At 52.0% G+C, this 14,985-nt stretch overlaps 1 protein-coding gene and 1 long non-coding RNA gene across 5 annotated transcripts; one reads left to right on the plus strand and one right to left on the minus strand.

Annotated features, from left to right (window-relative positions):
* Positions 1 to 98: 98 nt before the first annotated feature.
* Positions 99 to 8,205, minus strand: MYADM (myeloid associated differentiation marker). Of its 4 annotated transcripts, XM_032612884.1 has the most exons (4): positions 8,000 to 8,205; positions 7,377 to 7,531; positions 4,346 to 4,421; positions 99 to 2,427 (listed from the first exon to the last, which is right to left on the minus strand). In XM_032612884.1, the coding sequence occupies exon 4, from the start codon at positions 2,423 to 2,425 to the stop codon at positions 1,463 to 1,465; it is 963 nt and encodes a 320-aa protein (XP_032468775.1). In that variant the 5' UTR covers positions 2,426 to 2,427; positions 4,346 to 4,421; positions 7,377 to 7,531; positions 8,000 to 8,205; the 3' UTR covers positions 99 to 1,462. The 4 variants fall into 4 exon arrangements, with proteins under 4 accessions (XP_032468775.1, XP_032468773.1, XP_032468774.1 ...); XM_032612882.1 differs by lacking the exon at positions 8,000 to 8,205 and having other exon boundaries at positions 7,377 to 7,549; XM_032612883.1 differs by lacking the exons at positions 7,377 to 7,531; positions 8,000 to 8,205 and adding an exon at positions 6,038 to 7,327.
* Positions 7,481 to 8,361, plus strand: LOC116743893. The gene is made up of 2 exons (XR_004346908.1): positions 7,481 to 7,616; positions 8,204 to 8,361. It is a non-coding gene; the product is annotated as an uncharacterized LOC116743893 (long non-coding RNA).
* Positions 8,362 to 14,985: the final 6,624 nt, after the last annotated feature.

Here is a 14,985-nt window from a genome sequence, read left to right on the forward strand (position 1 = left end):
AAGCTGTCTTGACCCCAGCCCCGTTCTCCTACCAGACCCAGCAACCTCGGCCTTGCCCTCTCTCTTGGAGCCCTCCCCATTAATAAAGCAAGCACAAGTCATTCTTTTATCTTTATATTGGGGTTTTAAAAAAAAGAACATAATGGATGTGGGAGAAGGGACAAGGCTTCCCTCTATGACTGACAGCAGGGGCTGATGGGAACCAGAAGCTCCAGGGAATTTAAAAAAAATAAAATATATATTTATACATTTATATAGATCATGTTACGCATGTGAGTCCCAGAGAAGCAGGAAGCAGCAGCAGAAAGCAACTAGCACGCACAAACACACGTGTGTGTACACCACACACTCAAGCAATGCAATTCCTTTGACTATGGCACAGTACCAATTCCCACCCACCCCCAAAATTGTTTTCAAAAGAAACTTCCCTTTTAAGAAAAGGGCCACCCAGTGATTGTTGCTCTCCTGACCAGAAAAAAAAACAACAGGCTAACATCACCTTTAAGGCTGGCAGTGGCCATTTTCTTCTCCTCCCTGCAAAGGCAGGAGATGCAGTTTTTGACACTGAGGCTGGAGGGCCACATCACTGGCCCTTACAAAGGCTTCAGACAGTTGTCTTCAAGACAATGCAGTTTTTTTGCCAGTGTTTTGATACTCCAGGGAGTAGTTGGGATGGAAGTCATACACCCCTTGCTTCCTTTAAGATGGCCTCTAGGCAGTGGGTTTTTAGTAAGCCTGGCAAAAATTCTGGAGCCGATCTCAGGCGAGGCTGAGCACCAGGGGGGATATAGGGACCGAGGGTCTATGCTTTAAGCCTCCCGCCCACTGGAAATTATTGACCTCCAGAGTTTTTTTCTTTCTTTTCACTTAAAGGGGAGGTAGACTGTACACCCCGCCTCCACTGGGAGAAAGGGAGCCCGATCCCTAGCTACCCACCCCCACCCCCCAGACACACACACGTACACACCAACTAAGGCACAGCCAGGGTGGGCAGGCATGCTTTGGCAATGAGGCCCCTCTGGAGGCCCAGGGTATGAACAGCTGCAAAAGGGGTGTGTGATGTAGGGCTCAGCACCTTTGGAGGTGGGAGTGGGCTGTGGGGCAGAGAAGGACGAAGTCTCAGGGCTCCTGATCGATCAGAAGGAAAGTGGGAAGAGGTGGTCAGATAACAGGCAGTTGAGAAAACAAACAGGACGACCGGAAAAGAGCCCCAAAGCAGAACGTGTAGAAAAGAAGAGAGCAGAAAGAGAAGGAAGCCAAACAGGATGTTGTAACCAAACAGAACAGAAGGGAGACAGAGCAGAAGGAGTGAAAGAAACAGAAAAGAGAGGAGGGTGAGCTGGGAAGGGTATGAGAAACGCAGGAGAGAGGGGAGCCGGGAAGAGGACCTCAGAGGGCCTCAGAACTTGGTAAAGAACCTCCACTGAGAAGAGGGAATCGGTAGCCCCACCAGGGCAGAGCCTCAGACCCTGACAAAAACCAGGTGGGCCGAGTACACCAGGTCGGCCACATAAGCCAGCAGGTTAATGGCTGTCAAGATGGCCACAGCCAGTCGGCGGTCCCAGGAGCACACGTAGTAGGCGTGGCTCCTGCTGCAGCTCACATCCATGGACCGCCAGGGCTGGCCGTGGTACTTCTCGTCGAACTGGTAGAGTGGCCAGATGACCAGAGCCGTGGCGTAGAAGAGGACGGAGAGCAGGGCCAGCCCGGACAGGAAACTGGGGAAGGGGACGGGCAGCATGTTGGTGCAGTCGCCCAGGTTCAGCAGGATGGCCACGGCCGCCAGGATGAAGCAGATGGAGTACACGGCCACGCACCACTCGAGGGCCGGCTGGTGCTGGTACAGGTAGGGGTTACTGATGAAGGCGAAGATGACGCAGGCCACGAAGGTCTCCAGCACCTTGAGCAGGCCTGGCACGGTGGCCATGTAGCCAGTGATCTCGCCGGGCCGTGCCCGGGTCCAGGCCACTTCGGTGGCATAAGCCACGCAAGCGATGCAGGAGAAGGTGGTGGCGGCAATGGCGTGGTCCCGGGAGCGGCCGTGAGACATGAACTGGACGTACGTGGTAGGGTAGATGATGGAGGCCGAGAGGCAGAAGAGGGCGGCGTAGCAGGCGTAGGTGATGGGAAAGTTGCGCCAGGACAGGGGGAAGCGGGCCTGGAGCCCGCCTAACTCAACGATGAGGATGATCAGGGTCACGGCGAAGCAGAAGCACCAGGTAAACATGGACCAGTTACCCATGGCGCCCGTCCAAGCGCCCACACTGGCCACCAGCGAGAAGGCCACGCAGGTGGAGATCAGCTGCAGCAGGCGGAGGAGGCCCAGGGGCTGGGTCAGTGCCCGAGGGGACCCCACGGTGGTCGGGAAGCCCAGGCCCGAGGACGACGTGGTCGTGATGGTGGTGCGGGTCACCGTCACCGGCATGGCTGGGTGGAGGGGAAAGAACGTGTCCTAAGAAGGTTCCAAACTGGAAGATCCAGGCCCCCAGCACTTGCCTCCCTGGAGTGAGGGGGCGTGTGGACAGCGTAATCTCGACTCTAGCTGAGGCGTACCCAGGATGTGAGTTTTCATAGTGGGCCAGTCCCAGCCCTCCAGGGATGAGGTGGTCGCCCGGTGCTAGCCTCCTCCTCCCTCCAGCCTCATGTCAGAGCCCAGGAGTGTAGTCCCCTATCTCTTTCCTTCCCAGGACCCTCCTTTCCTCTCCCCAAAAGCCAACTCCTGTAAAACCACGTATCTTGGGCTTCCCTGGTGGCGCAGTGGTTGACACTCCGCCTGCCAATGCAGGGGACACGGGTTCGTGCCCCGGTCCGGGAAGATCCCACATGCCGCAGAGCGGCTAGGCCCGTGAGCCATGGCCGCTGAGCCTGCGCGTCCGGAGCCTGTGCTCCGCAATGGGAAAGGCCACGACAGAGAGAGGCCTGCGTACCGCCAAAAAAAAAAAGAAAAAAACCACGTATCTTTCTTCCCACTCCAAACACACAAAGCTGCCCTCCGTCCCTCAGGGACTCAGCAACCCAGCCACTCAAGATTCTGCTCTAGGGACTTCCCTGGCAGTCCAGTGGTTAAGACTCAGAGCTTCCAATGCAGGGGGCCCAGGTTTGATCCCTGGTCAGGGAACTAGAGCCCGCGTGACACAACTAAAAGATCCCGCGTGCCGCAACTAAAACACAGCGCAGCCAAATAAGTAAATAAATATTTAAAAAAAAAAAAAAAAAAGCAGCAGCAGCACAGGAAGAGGCCCTGTCTTCTGTGACCTCTCAGAAACTCCATCTCTGCACTTCCTCCCTTTGGGTACCCAGGACGCTGCAGCCCAGCCTCTCTTTCACCTAAGGGTCCTAAACATTTCCAGCCTCCAGACATTCAGGAGTCCAGCCTCTACATGGAAACCTTCTCAGGGACCCACATCTGATCAGTTCCCTTCCGTCCTTCCAGCCTGTCTCCTCTCACTAAGCAGGAGGCTGGCCCCAGCTCCTGGAAGACAAGAGCCCTCTCTCCCTTCTGGAACTGGGTCTTACCAATCTCGGCAGCACCCCTGCTATGGCCAAATGGATTTCGGTCTGGAGTACTCCAACCCAAAGGAAAGCCTCTCCCCCTTCCCCAACATGAGGTCCAGCCCCCTAGTTCCCCAACTTCTGGGAAACTCAGCTCCTCAGATTCTCTCAGCTGGCCCAGTGCCACTGAAATCTCTAGTTCTCCCTCATTCAGAAATACAGCTTCAGACCCCAGGGCTCTGGGCCCTCAGCCGTGAGCACACCAGACTCAGGGAAATCAACTTCTTTCTTCTATCCCTTTAGAACCTTTGACTTTGATGTCCTTGTCCTAAAGACCCTCGGGAATGAAGGCCTGGCCTCAATTCCTGACCCGGTGTCCAGGTCCTCCCTCAGGCCCTAAAATAGCTAATCTCTTGGTTGCCACCTCTAAAAATCTCAGAAGGCCTCTCTCAGCCCTGAGACAATGCGACATCCTCCTTCCAGTGTCAGGAGGGCAGTGTCACAGCCTTTAGCCCAGCTGTCCCTGTACAATAGCTTCCTGGGGACACAGGAGGCCACAGCTGCCGAACATACTTCTTCCTCATATACACAGGTGTCTGGGCCCCTCTCTTTGGAACGCAAGGTCCCAGGTCTCAGGATCCAGGAGTCCAAGTCCCCAGCCCCTCCTCCTTAAGACCCAGGAGCACTGCACTCCCCAACTCTTATCTCAGAACCCAAGTTCAGGGCCCTCAGCCCGCTCCTTCCTCTGACAGAGCAGCTCAGGACTCAGGTCCGTCTCCCTCAGACCCAGGAGTCCAGACATCAGAACCTCTCCCTCCTCAGACCCAAGAGTCAGAGCCCCCAGCCCACTCACCAGCGGTCTTTGCTGAAGATCCCACCAGAGAAAGATCCGGCTCTGGAGGCGGATTAAGTCAGACACCTGGAAAAGGCTAGTCAGAGGACAGGAGGGAGAAACAACGTCAGCGTCCGCTCAGACCCGGCTCCACCCTCCCGGGACCCAGGCGACCAGCCGGCCTACTGCCCGGGGCTCACCCAGAACGCGCGGTGAGGCTCCGCAGACCCTGGGCGCGCCTCCCAGCCAGGGCGGGGATTTGGCCCGGAGCCCCTAAGAGGTCGGGGATGGTGACCCCGGGGAAGCCCCGCCCCTTCTTTCCTCCTCTTTCCGCAAACGGCGAGGACGGGAGTGGAGGGAACCTAGCCAAAGTGCACGCCCCGCGGGCCGGCGTGGGCGTGTATGATCGTAACCCTGCCCCCGCCAGGAAAGCCGCGGGGCCGGCGGCCGGAGGGCCCTGGGCGGTGGCTGAGGGGGCGGGCGGCCCGGGCGGCGCCGCGTCTCCGTCCTTATAAGGGATTCAAGTCAGCCCAGCCATTTGGAATGTGGCGGGGGCCGGGAGGCGGTGCTGGGACCCCCGCCCTGCTCGCGGATTCCGGCGGGGGAAGGGGGGCAGAGCCCGGGCGCCGGGTCGCAGGAGGAGAAGCCTGCACGTTCGAATTTCTGGGTCCTTCAAAATGTGAGTTCTGGGTCCCCATAAGGTGGGCCGGGAGCCTGGACCTCGCCCCCAAGAGCGTCTCTAAGAGAGGAGTGGCTATGTACCCGGACCCCTGGGTTCGCCTTGCGGACGCCTCCCGCCCCGCGGCGGGAAACTGTGCACAGCGTTGGAATCCAGTCCAGAGAGAGTGGCCACACCTCCCAGCACCTCCCGTAAGGCTGGTCTCCCAGCTACAGCTGGACCTCCCGGGCCACCTCCCGCTTCCCCCGACCCGTTAGGAGGAAGTTGGGACAGGCCCAGGAGGCAGAGGGCGGGCCACAGTCAGTTAAGTCTCCCCTGGAAGGTAAGTTAGCGCACGGACCACCCGGAGAGGAGGGGTCCGTCTCCACTCTCAGAGCCCCCAGCCGTCGCCTGAGGTCAGAGCTCAGGAAAGAACTGCCAGAGACCCGAGGAGGGAGAGGAAAACACCCTTTGGCTTCGTGGAGAAGCTGAGGATTTCGCTGCCACGCCCAGTCCTCTCCCCACCTCCTCGCCAGACACCACACCCCATCACTCCGCAAACTCAGAAGCGCGCCCTGTGCTCTCAGCACCAAGGGGCCCAGCTCCATCTTCACTTTGGGACCACGGGTGCTGAAGCTCCATCTCTGGCCTTTTGAGTCTAAAGTTCGGATTCTACCCCCTGGATGGGGAGGAGGTCAGTAATTCTGAACCCCAGCCACTCCCTTTCTCAAACCCAGGACTCCCAATTCCAAGCTTCTCCAGGCCCCCAGCCCCTCCTCCATCAGACCCAGGGATCCAGACCCCCGGCCCCTCCCCACTCAGACCAAGGAGTCCAGACCCCCGGCCCCTCCTCCCTCAGATCCAGGGGTCCAGGCCCCACTCCCCCTCCTTTTTCAGATGTATGACCCGTATGAGTTCATGTCCCCAGCCCTCTCCTCTCCAGAACCCGAGTCCTGACCCAGCCCATCTTTCTAGGGACTGAAGACATTTGGAATCCCTCTGCACCCAAGAATCCTGGACGCTGCTCCCACTCTCGGGGGATCCCTCAGCCTCACCTTACGGGGCTGTGGCGGCTGCGGCTGGTGCAGAAGCGACAGCTGCAGACTAGGAGGGTCTGCGGTCTGGGTGCGGTTGGAGGGCCGGGGAGTGAGCGCGGGCAGGGCTGGGGGCGGGGCCGGAGCTCTGGGCTGGAGCCGAGTGAGGGACACCCCCTGCCAGGGCTATCCCAGTCCCGCCCCGAGGGCGGGGCCAAGATAAGACCACATCCCCAGAGATAAATACACAGCAGCTCTCCCGCCCCGCCAGCGGTAGGGGTGGAGGGCTGAGGTCACCGTTTCCGTGGTGACAAAACAGGAAGACACAACAGCTGGCGGAGTGGATGCTCCTGGGGGTGCCCTCCTCGACACAGCACTGGAGGTCTCCAGAGCAGGCCCGGGGAAGGCCGTTGCCGTGGCAACCCGTCTATTTAGACTTTGTTTAGGACAGAGCCCCCCAGCTCAGGTTCCCCACCCCAGTCTCACCTCAATCCGTTCTCCCTCTCCCTTCCTGGCCCCTCCCTCCTCCTCTGCTCTGGCCCTGCTCTTCCAGGATGGACGAAATTTTGGACTTCTAGGTCGCGGTGGGTTGGGGGACTGGGCCTCTCAATTTAATGGGCTCTGTTTGCTAGGGTCTGTGTCTCCTGGGTCCCTGAAATAGGAAAGAGTTGAGGGTGTACCGATCCCTAGGCTTTAGGGGGTTTCTGGGCTGAGGTCCCCGACTCCTGGGTCCCCAAAAGAACAGTGGTTGGATTCCCGTAAGTAAGGAATTTGAGGGAGAGCAAAATGGGTCTCCTAATACTCATTTACACTGGGATTCGCGGTGTAAGGGACTGATGGGCCAGACGCCTAGCTCCCGTATGTCCCTGTCGATGGGGGCAGGGGAGGGAGGTTGTTGGTAGCAGGACTTCTGAGATCGAGGCCATAGGAGTTGGGGGCATGGACTCCGAGGCCGCGGGCCCAGAATCTTGGCTCAAAAGAGCAATTGCGGCTCAGGCTCCTGGGTTTTCGGAGCAGATGTGTTTGCTAGCCAGGCCTCTTGGGTCTGTAAGGGAGAGATATTTTTGGCTTGCAATCCTGGCTCCTGGAAAGAGGGAGGGGCTCAGAAGCTTAATGAGGACGAGACTGGGGGCTGGAGGTGCCAGATTCCTGGTTCCTGCAAGAGGGGAGGGCCCAAGGGGCTGGTCTGCCCGGGCCCCAGAGTACGGGGGTCCTTTTTTAGGGGCGGCTCTGGGGCCCTGAGACGGATTGACGAGCCAAGAAGCAAGCGGGAGCTGAAGGTGGGGAGGCACTGCCCGGGGCTGGGGTGGGGCGGGGACCCGGACGCCTGGGTCCCTCCCTGCTGGCAGGGCTCACTCACCGCGCTCTGCAGTCGTCCCCGGCGCGGCCTTGCTCTAGGCTGCCGCTGGGCGGGGCCTCGTGGCGGCCGCGGAGGCTCGGCGACCGGCAGCTGCCCGCGTTGCTACTGCTGGGTGTCTTCCAGGCCGACTACTGAGAAGGCTTTGAGGCCGAGTCCTAGGGTGGAAGACTCTCGCGTCGCGAAGGGAGGGGTCCGAAGGGATGCGGGAGCTCTGTGTACCCGGCTGCGTGCCCTACGGAGGTGGGAGGGGCTGGGGGGGGCACCTGGACGCTGTGTGCTCTGCAGAAGTTGGGGGGGGTATGGTTGGGGTGGGAGGGGTGTGGAGCCTGTATGCCCACTTTTGTGCCCTGCAAAGGCGGTAGACACAGACCCGCTCTGTCATTATGTGCCCTGCTTAGGGGAGGGGGGGTCTCTGAGCCCCGCATCAGGATGTGGAAGGAGTCAGGACATGGTATTCGTTGGAGGTTCTCCAGGGACGACCCCAGGTTCTATTCACACACCTCCTTGACCCCCCCCCGGGGGGTCAGGCCCCCCTTCTTGCCCAAATCAATCACTCTCTTTGCTTGACCCTGAAGTGTCACTCCTGAGATACCCCAAATAGTCAAGGGGCTATCACCACTCACAGTTTACTGCAGTTGTGCTCTCCGGTGGAAGTGTTCCCCCTTTAAGGCATTCAAACTTCAAAGCAGCAGAGTTCAGGGTAGCAGGAACAGGAAGCAAACATTTAAAGAGTGAGTCATCGGTTGTGACCCCGTAGGGTTCCCAGGTCTTGTGTAATCTGGCATCATGTATGTGCCACTGGTTCAGAGTGCTTACCCGTCCTGCAGGAGAGCAACTCAACCCCAAAGATGCTGTCTCCAACCTGGCACTGAAACCCAGTCTCAAACAGGACGTGCCTCTGTTCTCTGAGAGTAGCTGCTTTCGGGTGATCAAGTACACGGCCCCGCCCCCTAACTTCCTAATAAACTGGGTTCCTTGATCAGAAGCAATATTGTGTGTGTTAACATGACGGTGAATAGGATCATTGAACGTGTACACAGATGCTGCCGTTGGCAGGAGTGAGGAAGGCAAGGAAAGCAAATACAACCCAGAGTTAATTACAACCCAGGCAGGAAAAAGTCATTGCCCAATCCATGATGGAAAGGGTCCAATGTGCTCCTCGGGTGACCAGGTATTTGGCTGGTCTCCCTAGGAAACCGTACCACACTGGGGGCCCAGCGCTGCTTGCAGCTGCCAGCAAGGTGGGCCGACATCAGTGACAAAGTTCCATAGCTTTGATGAAGCAAATCCATACATAGCCCACCATGGCTCCTTTGTTCAAAAGCCCATTAAGCAGGTACTGGGGAGACTTGGGGAAGAAGCTGACGGAGAGCCACAGAAGTCATCTGATCTACTTAAGTCTTAATAGCACTCTCTGTAATGGAGGGTTTTGAGGGAAGAGTTTACCTGGGTACAGATTATGAACTGGTTTTTGCTCCCAACATTTCTGACACCAAATGTGTGTGTGTGTTGGGTTTTTTGTTTTGTTTTTGTTTTTGTTTTCACATCAACCACCAGTTCTCTAACTCTGGACACGAAATGAGTGTCCAATGATTCAATTCTTTTTTTTTTTTTTTAATAAATTTATTTATTTATTTTTGGCTGCATTGGGTGTTCGTTGCTGAGCGGGGGGCTACTCATTGCGGTGGCTTCTCATTACGGAGCACAGGCTCTAGGCGCGTGCGCTGGGTAGTTGTGGCACACGGGCTTAGTTGCTCCGCGGCATGTGGGATCTTCCCAGACCAGGGCTCGAACCCGTGTCCCCTGCATTAGCAGGCGGATTCTTAACCACTGTGCCACCAGGGAAGTCCTCAGTTCAATTCTGAATCTGGGTATACTAACCACTTGGAGTTATCATCAGACCCCACAAGTTAAGGGCTCAGTCCCACAAGGCCACCCCCACTTCAAACTCCAGCCACAAGTCCCAGGCCTCCCATACTTCTGAGGACAGTGGGAATATCCCCTCCAAATAAAGGAGTTATTACATGTTGAACCCTTTGCCACTACCAAATGAGATAAAATCTCCATTACAGCAGATATTCCTTAGCCTGTTTTGTTCTCACATAGGAGACATTCATAAATATATTTGTTGATAAATGAACGAAATTTTCATTTTCAACTGGCTAGAAAACTGGGGTTCCCAGGACTCCCTCCTTGGGTTCCATAATTTGCTAGAATGGCTCGCAGAACTCAAGAAGGCCCTTTACTTAGTACTACTGACTTATTATAAAGGATGCAACTTGGGAACAGCCAAACAGAAGAGATACACAGAGCAAGGTATGGGGGAGGGATGCAAAGCTCCCATGCCCTCTCCGGGCTCACCGCCTCCCAGCACCGCGATGCAGTTACCAAGATGGAAGCCCTCTGAATCCCGTTGTTCAGGCTGTTTATGGAATTTCCATTATGGAAGCATGGTTGATTAAATCACTGGTCATCAGTGAACAAGCTCAATCTCCCTAGCCTCTCTGCAGGTCAGGGAGTGGGGCTGAAAGTTCCAATCCTCTAATCACATGATTGGTTCTTCGTGCAACCAACCCCCATCCAGAGCTAACTAGGGGCCTATCAAGAGTCATCTCATTAGTATAAACTCAGGTAGGGTTGAAGGGGGCTTATTATGAATAACAAAAGACAACCCTCCCACCCCTATCGCTCAGGAAATTACAAGCATTTTAGGAACTTGGTGCAGGGAACTGAGGACAAAAACCAAATGTACAGATCTTTTTTTTTTTTTTAATTTATTTATTTTATTTATTTATTTTTGGCTGCATTGGGTCTTCATTGCTGCGCACAGGCTTTCTCTAGTTGCGGCGAGCGGGGGCTACTCCTCATTGCAGTGCGTGGGCTTCTCATTGCGGTGGCTTCTCTTGTTGTGGAGCACGGGCTCTGGGCGCGCAGGCTTCAGTAGTTGTGGCACATGGGCTCAGTAGTTGTGGCTCACGGGCTCTAGAGCGCAGGCTCAATAGTTGTGGCACAGGGGCTTAGCTGCTCCGCAGCATGTGGGATCTTCCCAGACTTGGGCTTGAACCCGTGTCCCCTGCATTGGCAGACAGATTCTTAACCACTGCGCCACCAGGGAAGCCCCAATGTACAGATCTTATGTCATTGTAACACACAGATCTTTCCTTACTCTGGGTCCAGTGGAAAATTTCATGCATTTATCAACAAATATATTTATGAGTGTCTCCTATGTGAGAACAAAACAGGCTAAGGAATATCTGCTGTAATGGAGATTTTATCTCATTTGGTAGTGGTAAAGGGTTCAACATGTAATAACTCCTTTATTTGGAGGGGATATTCCCACTGTCCTCAGACTGTTGGATTCTCAGGAATGTCCCTGAGTGATAGGCTTCCCAATTTTTATGGGGTTTATCTCCCATGCTCTGGCATGTGTGTGTGTGTGTTTTATTAATACATACAGTGTATCTATCTGCTCTTTCCTGCTTTCAAGGTCTTATCAGTATGATGTCATCTGTGCAATTGACCAGAACGGAATCTATGGGGTACTGAAAGCACAGGTTGCTTTTATAGGAGAATTTGGTGATTCTGGAACCATATCATACAGCATATCTCTAGCCTGGGAAAAGATCAAAATTCAAAACTTGAAGTACAGTTTCTACTGTACGCAAATCGTTTTTGCACCATTGTAAGATCAAACAATTGTACGTCAAACCATCATAAGCGGGGGACTGTCTGTATTCTTTCTTTCCTTGCCTGTATTGAAGTGGATGTCTCCCCCTAATCCGTTCTCTGGCCATAACATCTTTTTGTTATCTATGGACCTCCTGGTCACTTACCCTCATTTTCCACATGGTTTCCTGAAATTCTATAGAGAGCATCCCACCAGATATGCCATGAACAGGTCATATTGTTTTCCCCCAGCCCTCAGAGTGGCCTGGTTGCCTCTGGCTGTTGCCAGACTCATCTGTTCATCTCCATGAGCTACAAAAAATATTATCATGTTTTTATTTGCCCCACGATGTGAAAATGCTGGGAAGCACTGACTTAGAAGGCCTGCCACGTGAACATTACCCTCCACACCATAGCAGTCACCTATCCACTCAGTTCTCCACGCCTCTCAGACATCAACCATTTCTCCTTCTATCTTACTTTCTCAGCAATGGCCACTTACGACCTTTTCTTAACTTGATAGGTACCCCCAGTCCATCAGCCCTCTCTTTTCTTTGCTTTCCTCTTTCTTCAGATATGATTCCACGGTCCATCATTTCAATGACCCTCTTTTCATGTTAGGATATCTAACATTCCTCTGCCCCTCTGTCTTTGTATCACCCCAGTCTTTGAAAAGAAAAAAAGAAAGAGCCCATCTATAGATGATGTAAATAGACATTTCTCCAAAGAAGACATACAGATGGCCAAAAAGCATGTGAAAAGTTGCTCAACATCGCTAATTATTAGAGAAATGCAAATCAAAAGTACGATGAGGTATCACCTCACACAGGTCAGAATGGCCGTCAAAAAAAAGTCTACAAACAGTAAATGCTGGAGCGGGTGTGGAGAGAAGGGAACCTTCCTACACTGTTGTTTGGAATGTAAATTTGTACACCCACTATGGAGAACAGTGTGGAGGTTCCTTAAAAAACTAAATAGAAAAAAAAAGAAAAAAAAAAAAAAACTAAATAAAACTACCACATGATCCAGCAATCCCACTCCTGGGCATTCATCCGGAGAAAACCATAATTTGAAAAGATACATGCATTGGAATGTTCATTGCAGCATTATTCACAGTAGCCAAGAAGTGGAAACAACCTAAATGTCCAATCGACAGATGAATGGGTAAAGAAGATGTGGTACGTATATACAATGGACTGTTAGCCATGAAAAAGAATGAAATAATGCCATTTACAGCAACATGGACGGACCTAGAGGTGATCGTACTAACGAAGTAAGGCAGACAGATAAAGACAAATATCACACGATATCACTTATATGTGGAGTCTAAAAATGGTCACAAATTAACTTATTTACAAAACAGAAACAGACTGACAGACTTCAAAAACAAACGTATGGTTACCATATGGGAAAGGGGGTAGGGATAAATTAGGAGTTTGGGATTGACATATACACACTACTATATATAAAATAGATCATCAACAAGAACCTACTGTATAGCACAGGGAGCTCTACTCAATATTCTGTAATAACCTATATGGGGAAAGAATCTGAAAAAAGAATAGATATATGTACATGTATAACTAAATCACTTTGCTCTACACCTGAAACTAACACAACATTGTAAATCAACTATACTCCAATATAAAATAAAAATTTTAAAAAAAGAAAAAATTCGGGCTTCCCTGGTGGCGCAGTGGTTGAGAGTCCGCCTGCCGATGCGGGGGACACGGGTTCGTGCCCCGGTCTGGGAAGATCCCACATGCCGCGGAGCGGCTGGACCCGTGAGCCATGGGCGCTGAGCCTGCGCGTCCGGAGCCTGTGCTCCGCAATGGGAGAGGCCACGGCAGTGAGAGGCCCGCGTACCGCAAAAAATAAATAAATAAATAAATAAATTTAAAAAGAAAAAATTTAAAAAAGAAAAAGCACATCTATCAGGGGTTTTTTGTTTTCTTTTGTTTTTCCTCCTGTGCTTGCCCTTAAGCGATTAAGCATTGCTGGAGAAACTCATATTACAAGGCATAGAGACAGGGTGACCAAACTCAAATGCGTCCTCAGTACTGCCCACAATCTCACTGCAATCATCTGGTAAACTCATTCTCATTCCCATAGGGACAAGCACACAATTTTTATGTTCTTCGACCTCTGCCCTCAGCCCCCATTCTCAGCCTATGACCTACTTCTTTATTTAGAGAGGTAACAGAAGCCGTTGACTGGTAAGCCCCTCAACTTCCTTATACTGAAGCCCAAATGTGACTATATTTCCAGGGCTGCTCTTGAACAATAGTGACGTTTTTATGCTAATCCTTCTTCTTGTCTTTATTTTTTTGCATTTTTTTCCTTTTTTAAAATTGTAGTATAGTTGATGTACAATATTCTATAAGTTACAGGTGTACAATATGGTGATTCATAATTTTTAAAGGTTATACTCCGTTTATAGTTATTATAGAATATTGGCTATATTCCCTGTGCTGTGCAATATGTTCTTGTAGCTTATTTTATACATAACAGCTTGTACCTCTTAATCTCCTACCCCTATACCGCCCCCCCCCGCCGCACTCCCCACTGGTAACCACTAGTTTGTTCTCTATATCTGAGTCTGTTTCTTTTTTGTTGTTGTTGCTATATTAACTAGCTTGTTGTATTTTTTACATTCCGCATATAAGTGATATCATACAGTATTTGTCTTTCCCTGTCTGACCTATTTCACTTAGTATAATGCCCTCCAAGTCCATCCACGTTTTTGCAAATGGCAAATTTTCCTTCTTTTTTATGGCTGAGTAGTATTCCATTGTGTGTGTATGTGTGTGTGTGTGTGTGTGTGTGTGTGTGTGTGTGTGTGTGTGTGTACCTTATATATATATAATATATATTGGAAGGAAGATTCTTAACCACTGGACCACCAGGGAAGTCCCTCTTTTTTAGTTCTTAACCTTTTGACCTTGCAAGTAACTGATGCTGTTAGTCCCTCCTTCTAACTTGAAACTGTCCTCTAGGATTGTATGGCATGTCATCCTCCTGGCTTTACTTTTGCTTCTTTGGGCTTCCTTTACAAGCTCATGTTCCTTTTTTTTTTTTTTCTCTAGGTACGTGGGCCTCTCACTGTTGTGGCCTCTCCCGCCGCGGAGCACAGGCTCCGGACGCGCAGGCTCAGCGGCCGTGGCTCACGGGCCCAGCCGCTCCGCGGCATGTGGGCACGAACCCGTGTCCCCTGCATCGGCAGGCGGACTCTCAACCACTGCACCACCAGGGAAGCCCCCAAGCTCATGTTCCTTTAAATACTAGAGCTCCTCAAGACTCTTTCCCGGACTTCTACACTTCTCACGACATACTCTCGCTAGGGGATTCCATACACCCCTGGCTTCAGGGAGCCCTGATGAGTAAATGACCCATGTAGTAGAGAAGATGCTCATTCAGCTGCTATAACAAAGGCAAAATATCAATGGTCTAAACCAGCGCTGACCAATAGAAAAATAATGTGAGCCACAAGAGTAATGTAAAATTTTCTAGTAGCCACATTAAAAAGAAGTAACACAACTGAGTTAGTTTTAACAACGTACCTTATTTTAATCCAATCTATCAAAATATTATCATTTCAGTGTGTGATACCAGCTGCATTTCAAATGCTCAATGGCCACACATGGCTCATGGCTACCATATTGGACAATGCAGGTCTAGAAAAGGTAATGGTATATTTTTCTTTCTTGTAGCAATCCGAGAGTTGGCAATCCAAGGTTGATATGATACCTCCATGGTCTCAAGGAGTCATTCTCTGTTGTTGTGTTGTCACCTTTGACAAGGGCTTCCATGTGGGCTCTAGCATATGACCCAGATCAAACCACTACATTGTCGTTGCCGCCACAGGAAGAGGACAGGGGAAGGGGTTGGCATGCTTCTTTCCTTTTAAGTGTGTGATCCTGAAGCTACACATATTCCTTGTGTA

This window comes from Phocoena sinus, chromosome 19 (genome assembly GCF_008692025.1).
Source record: "Phocoena sinus isolate mPhoSin1 chromosome 19, mPhoSin1.pri, whole genome shotgun sequence".
In the NCBI taxonomy this organism is placed as follows: Eukaryota; Metazoa; Chordata; class Mammalia; order Artiodactyla; family Phocoenidae; genus Phocoena; species Phocoena sinus.

What these genes read in the sequence shown, in the direction of transcription:
- MYADM (XM_032612884.1), bottom strand. Translation starts at nt 2,425, where the DNA reads ATGCCGGTGACGGTGACCCGCACCACCATCACGACCACGTCGTCCTCG.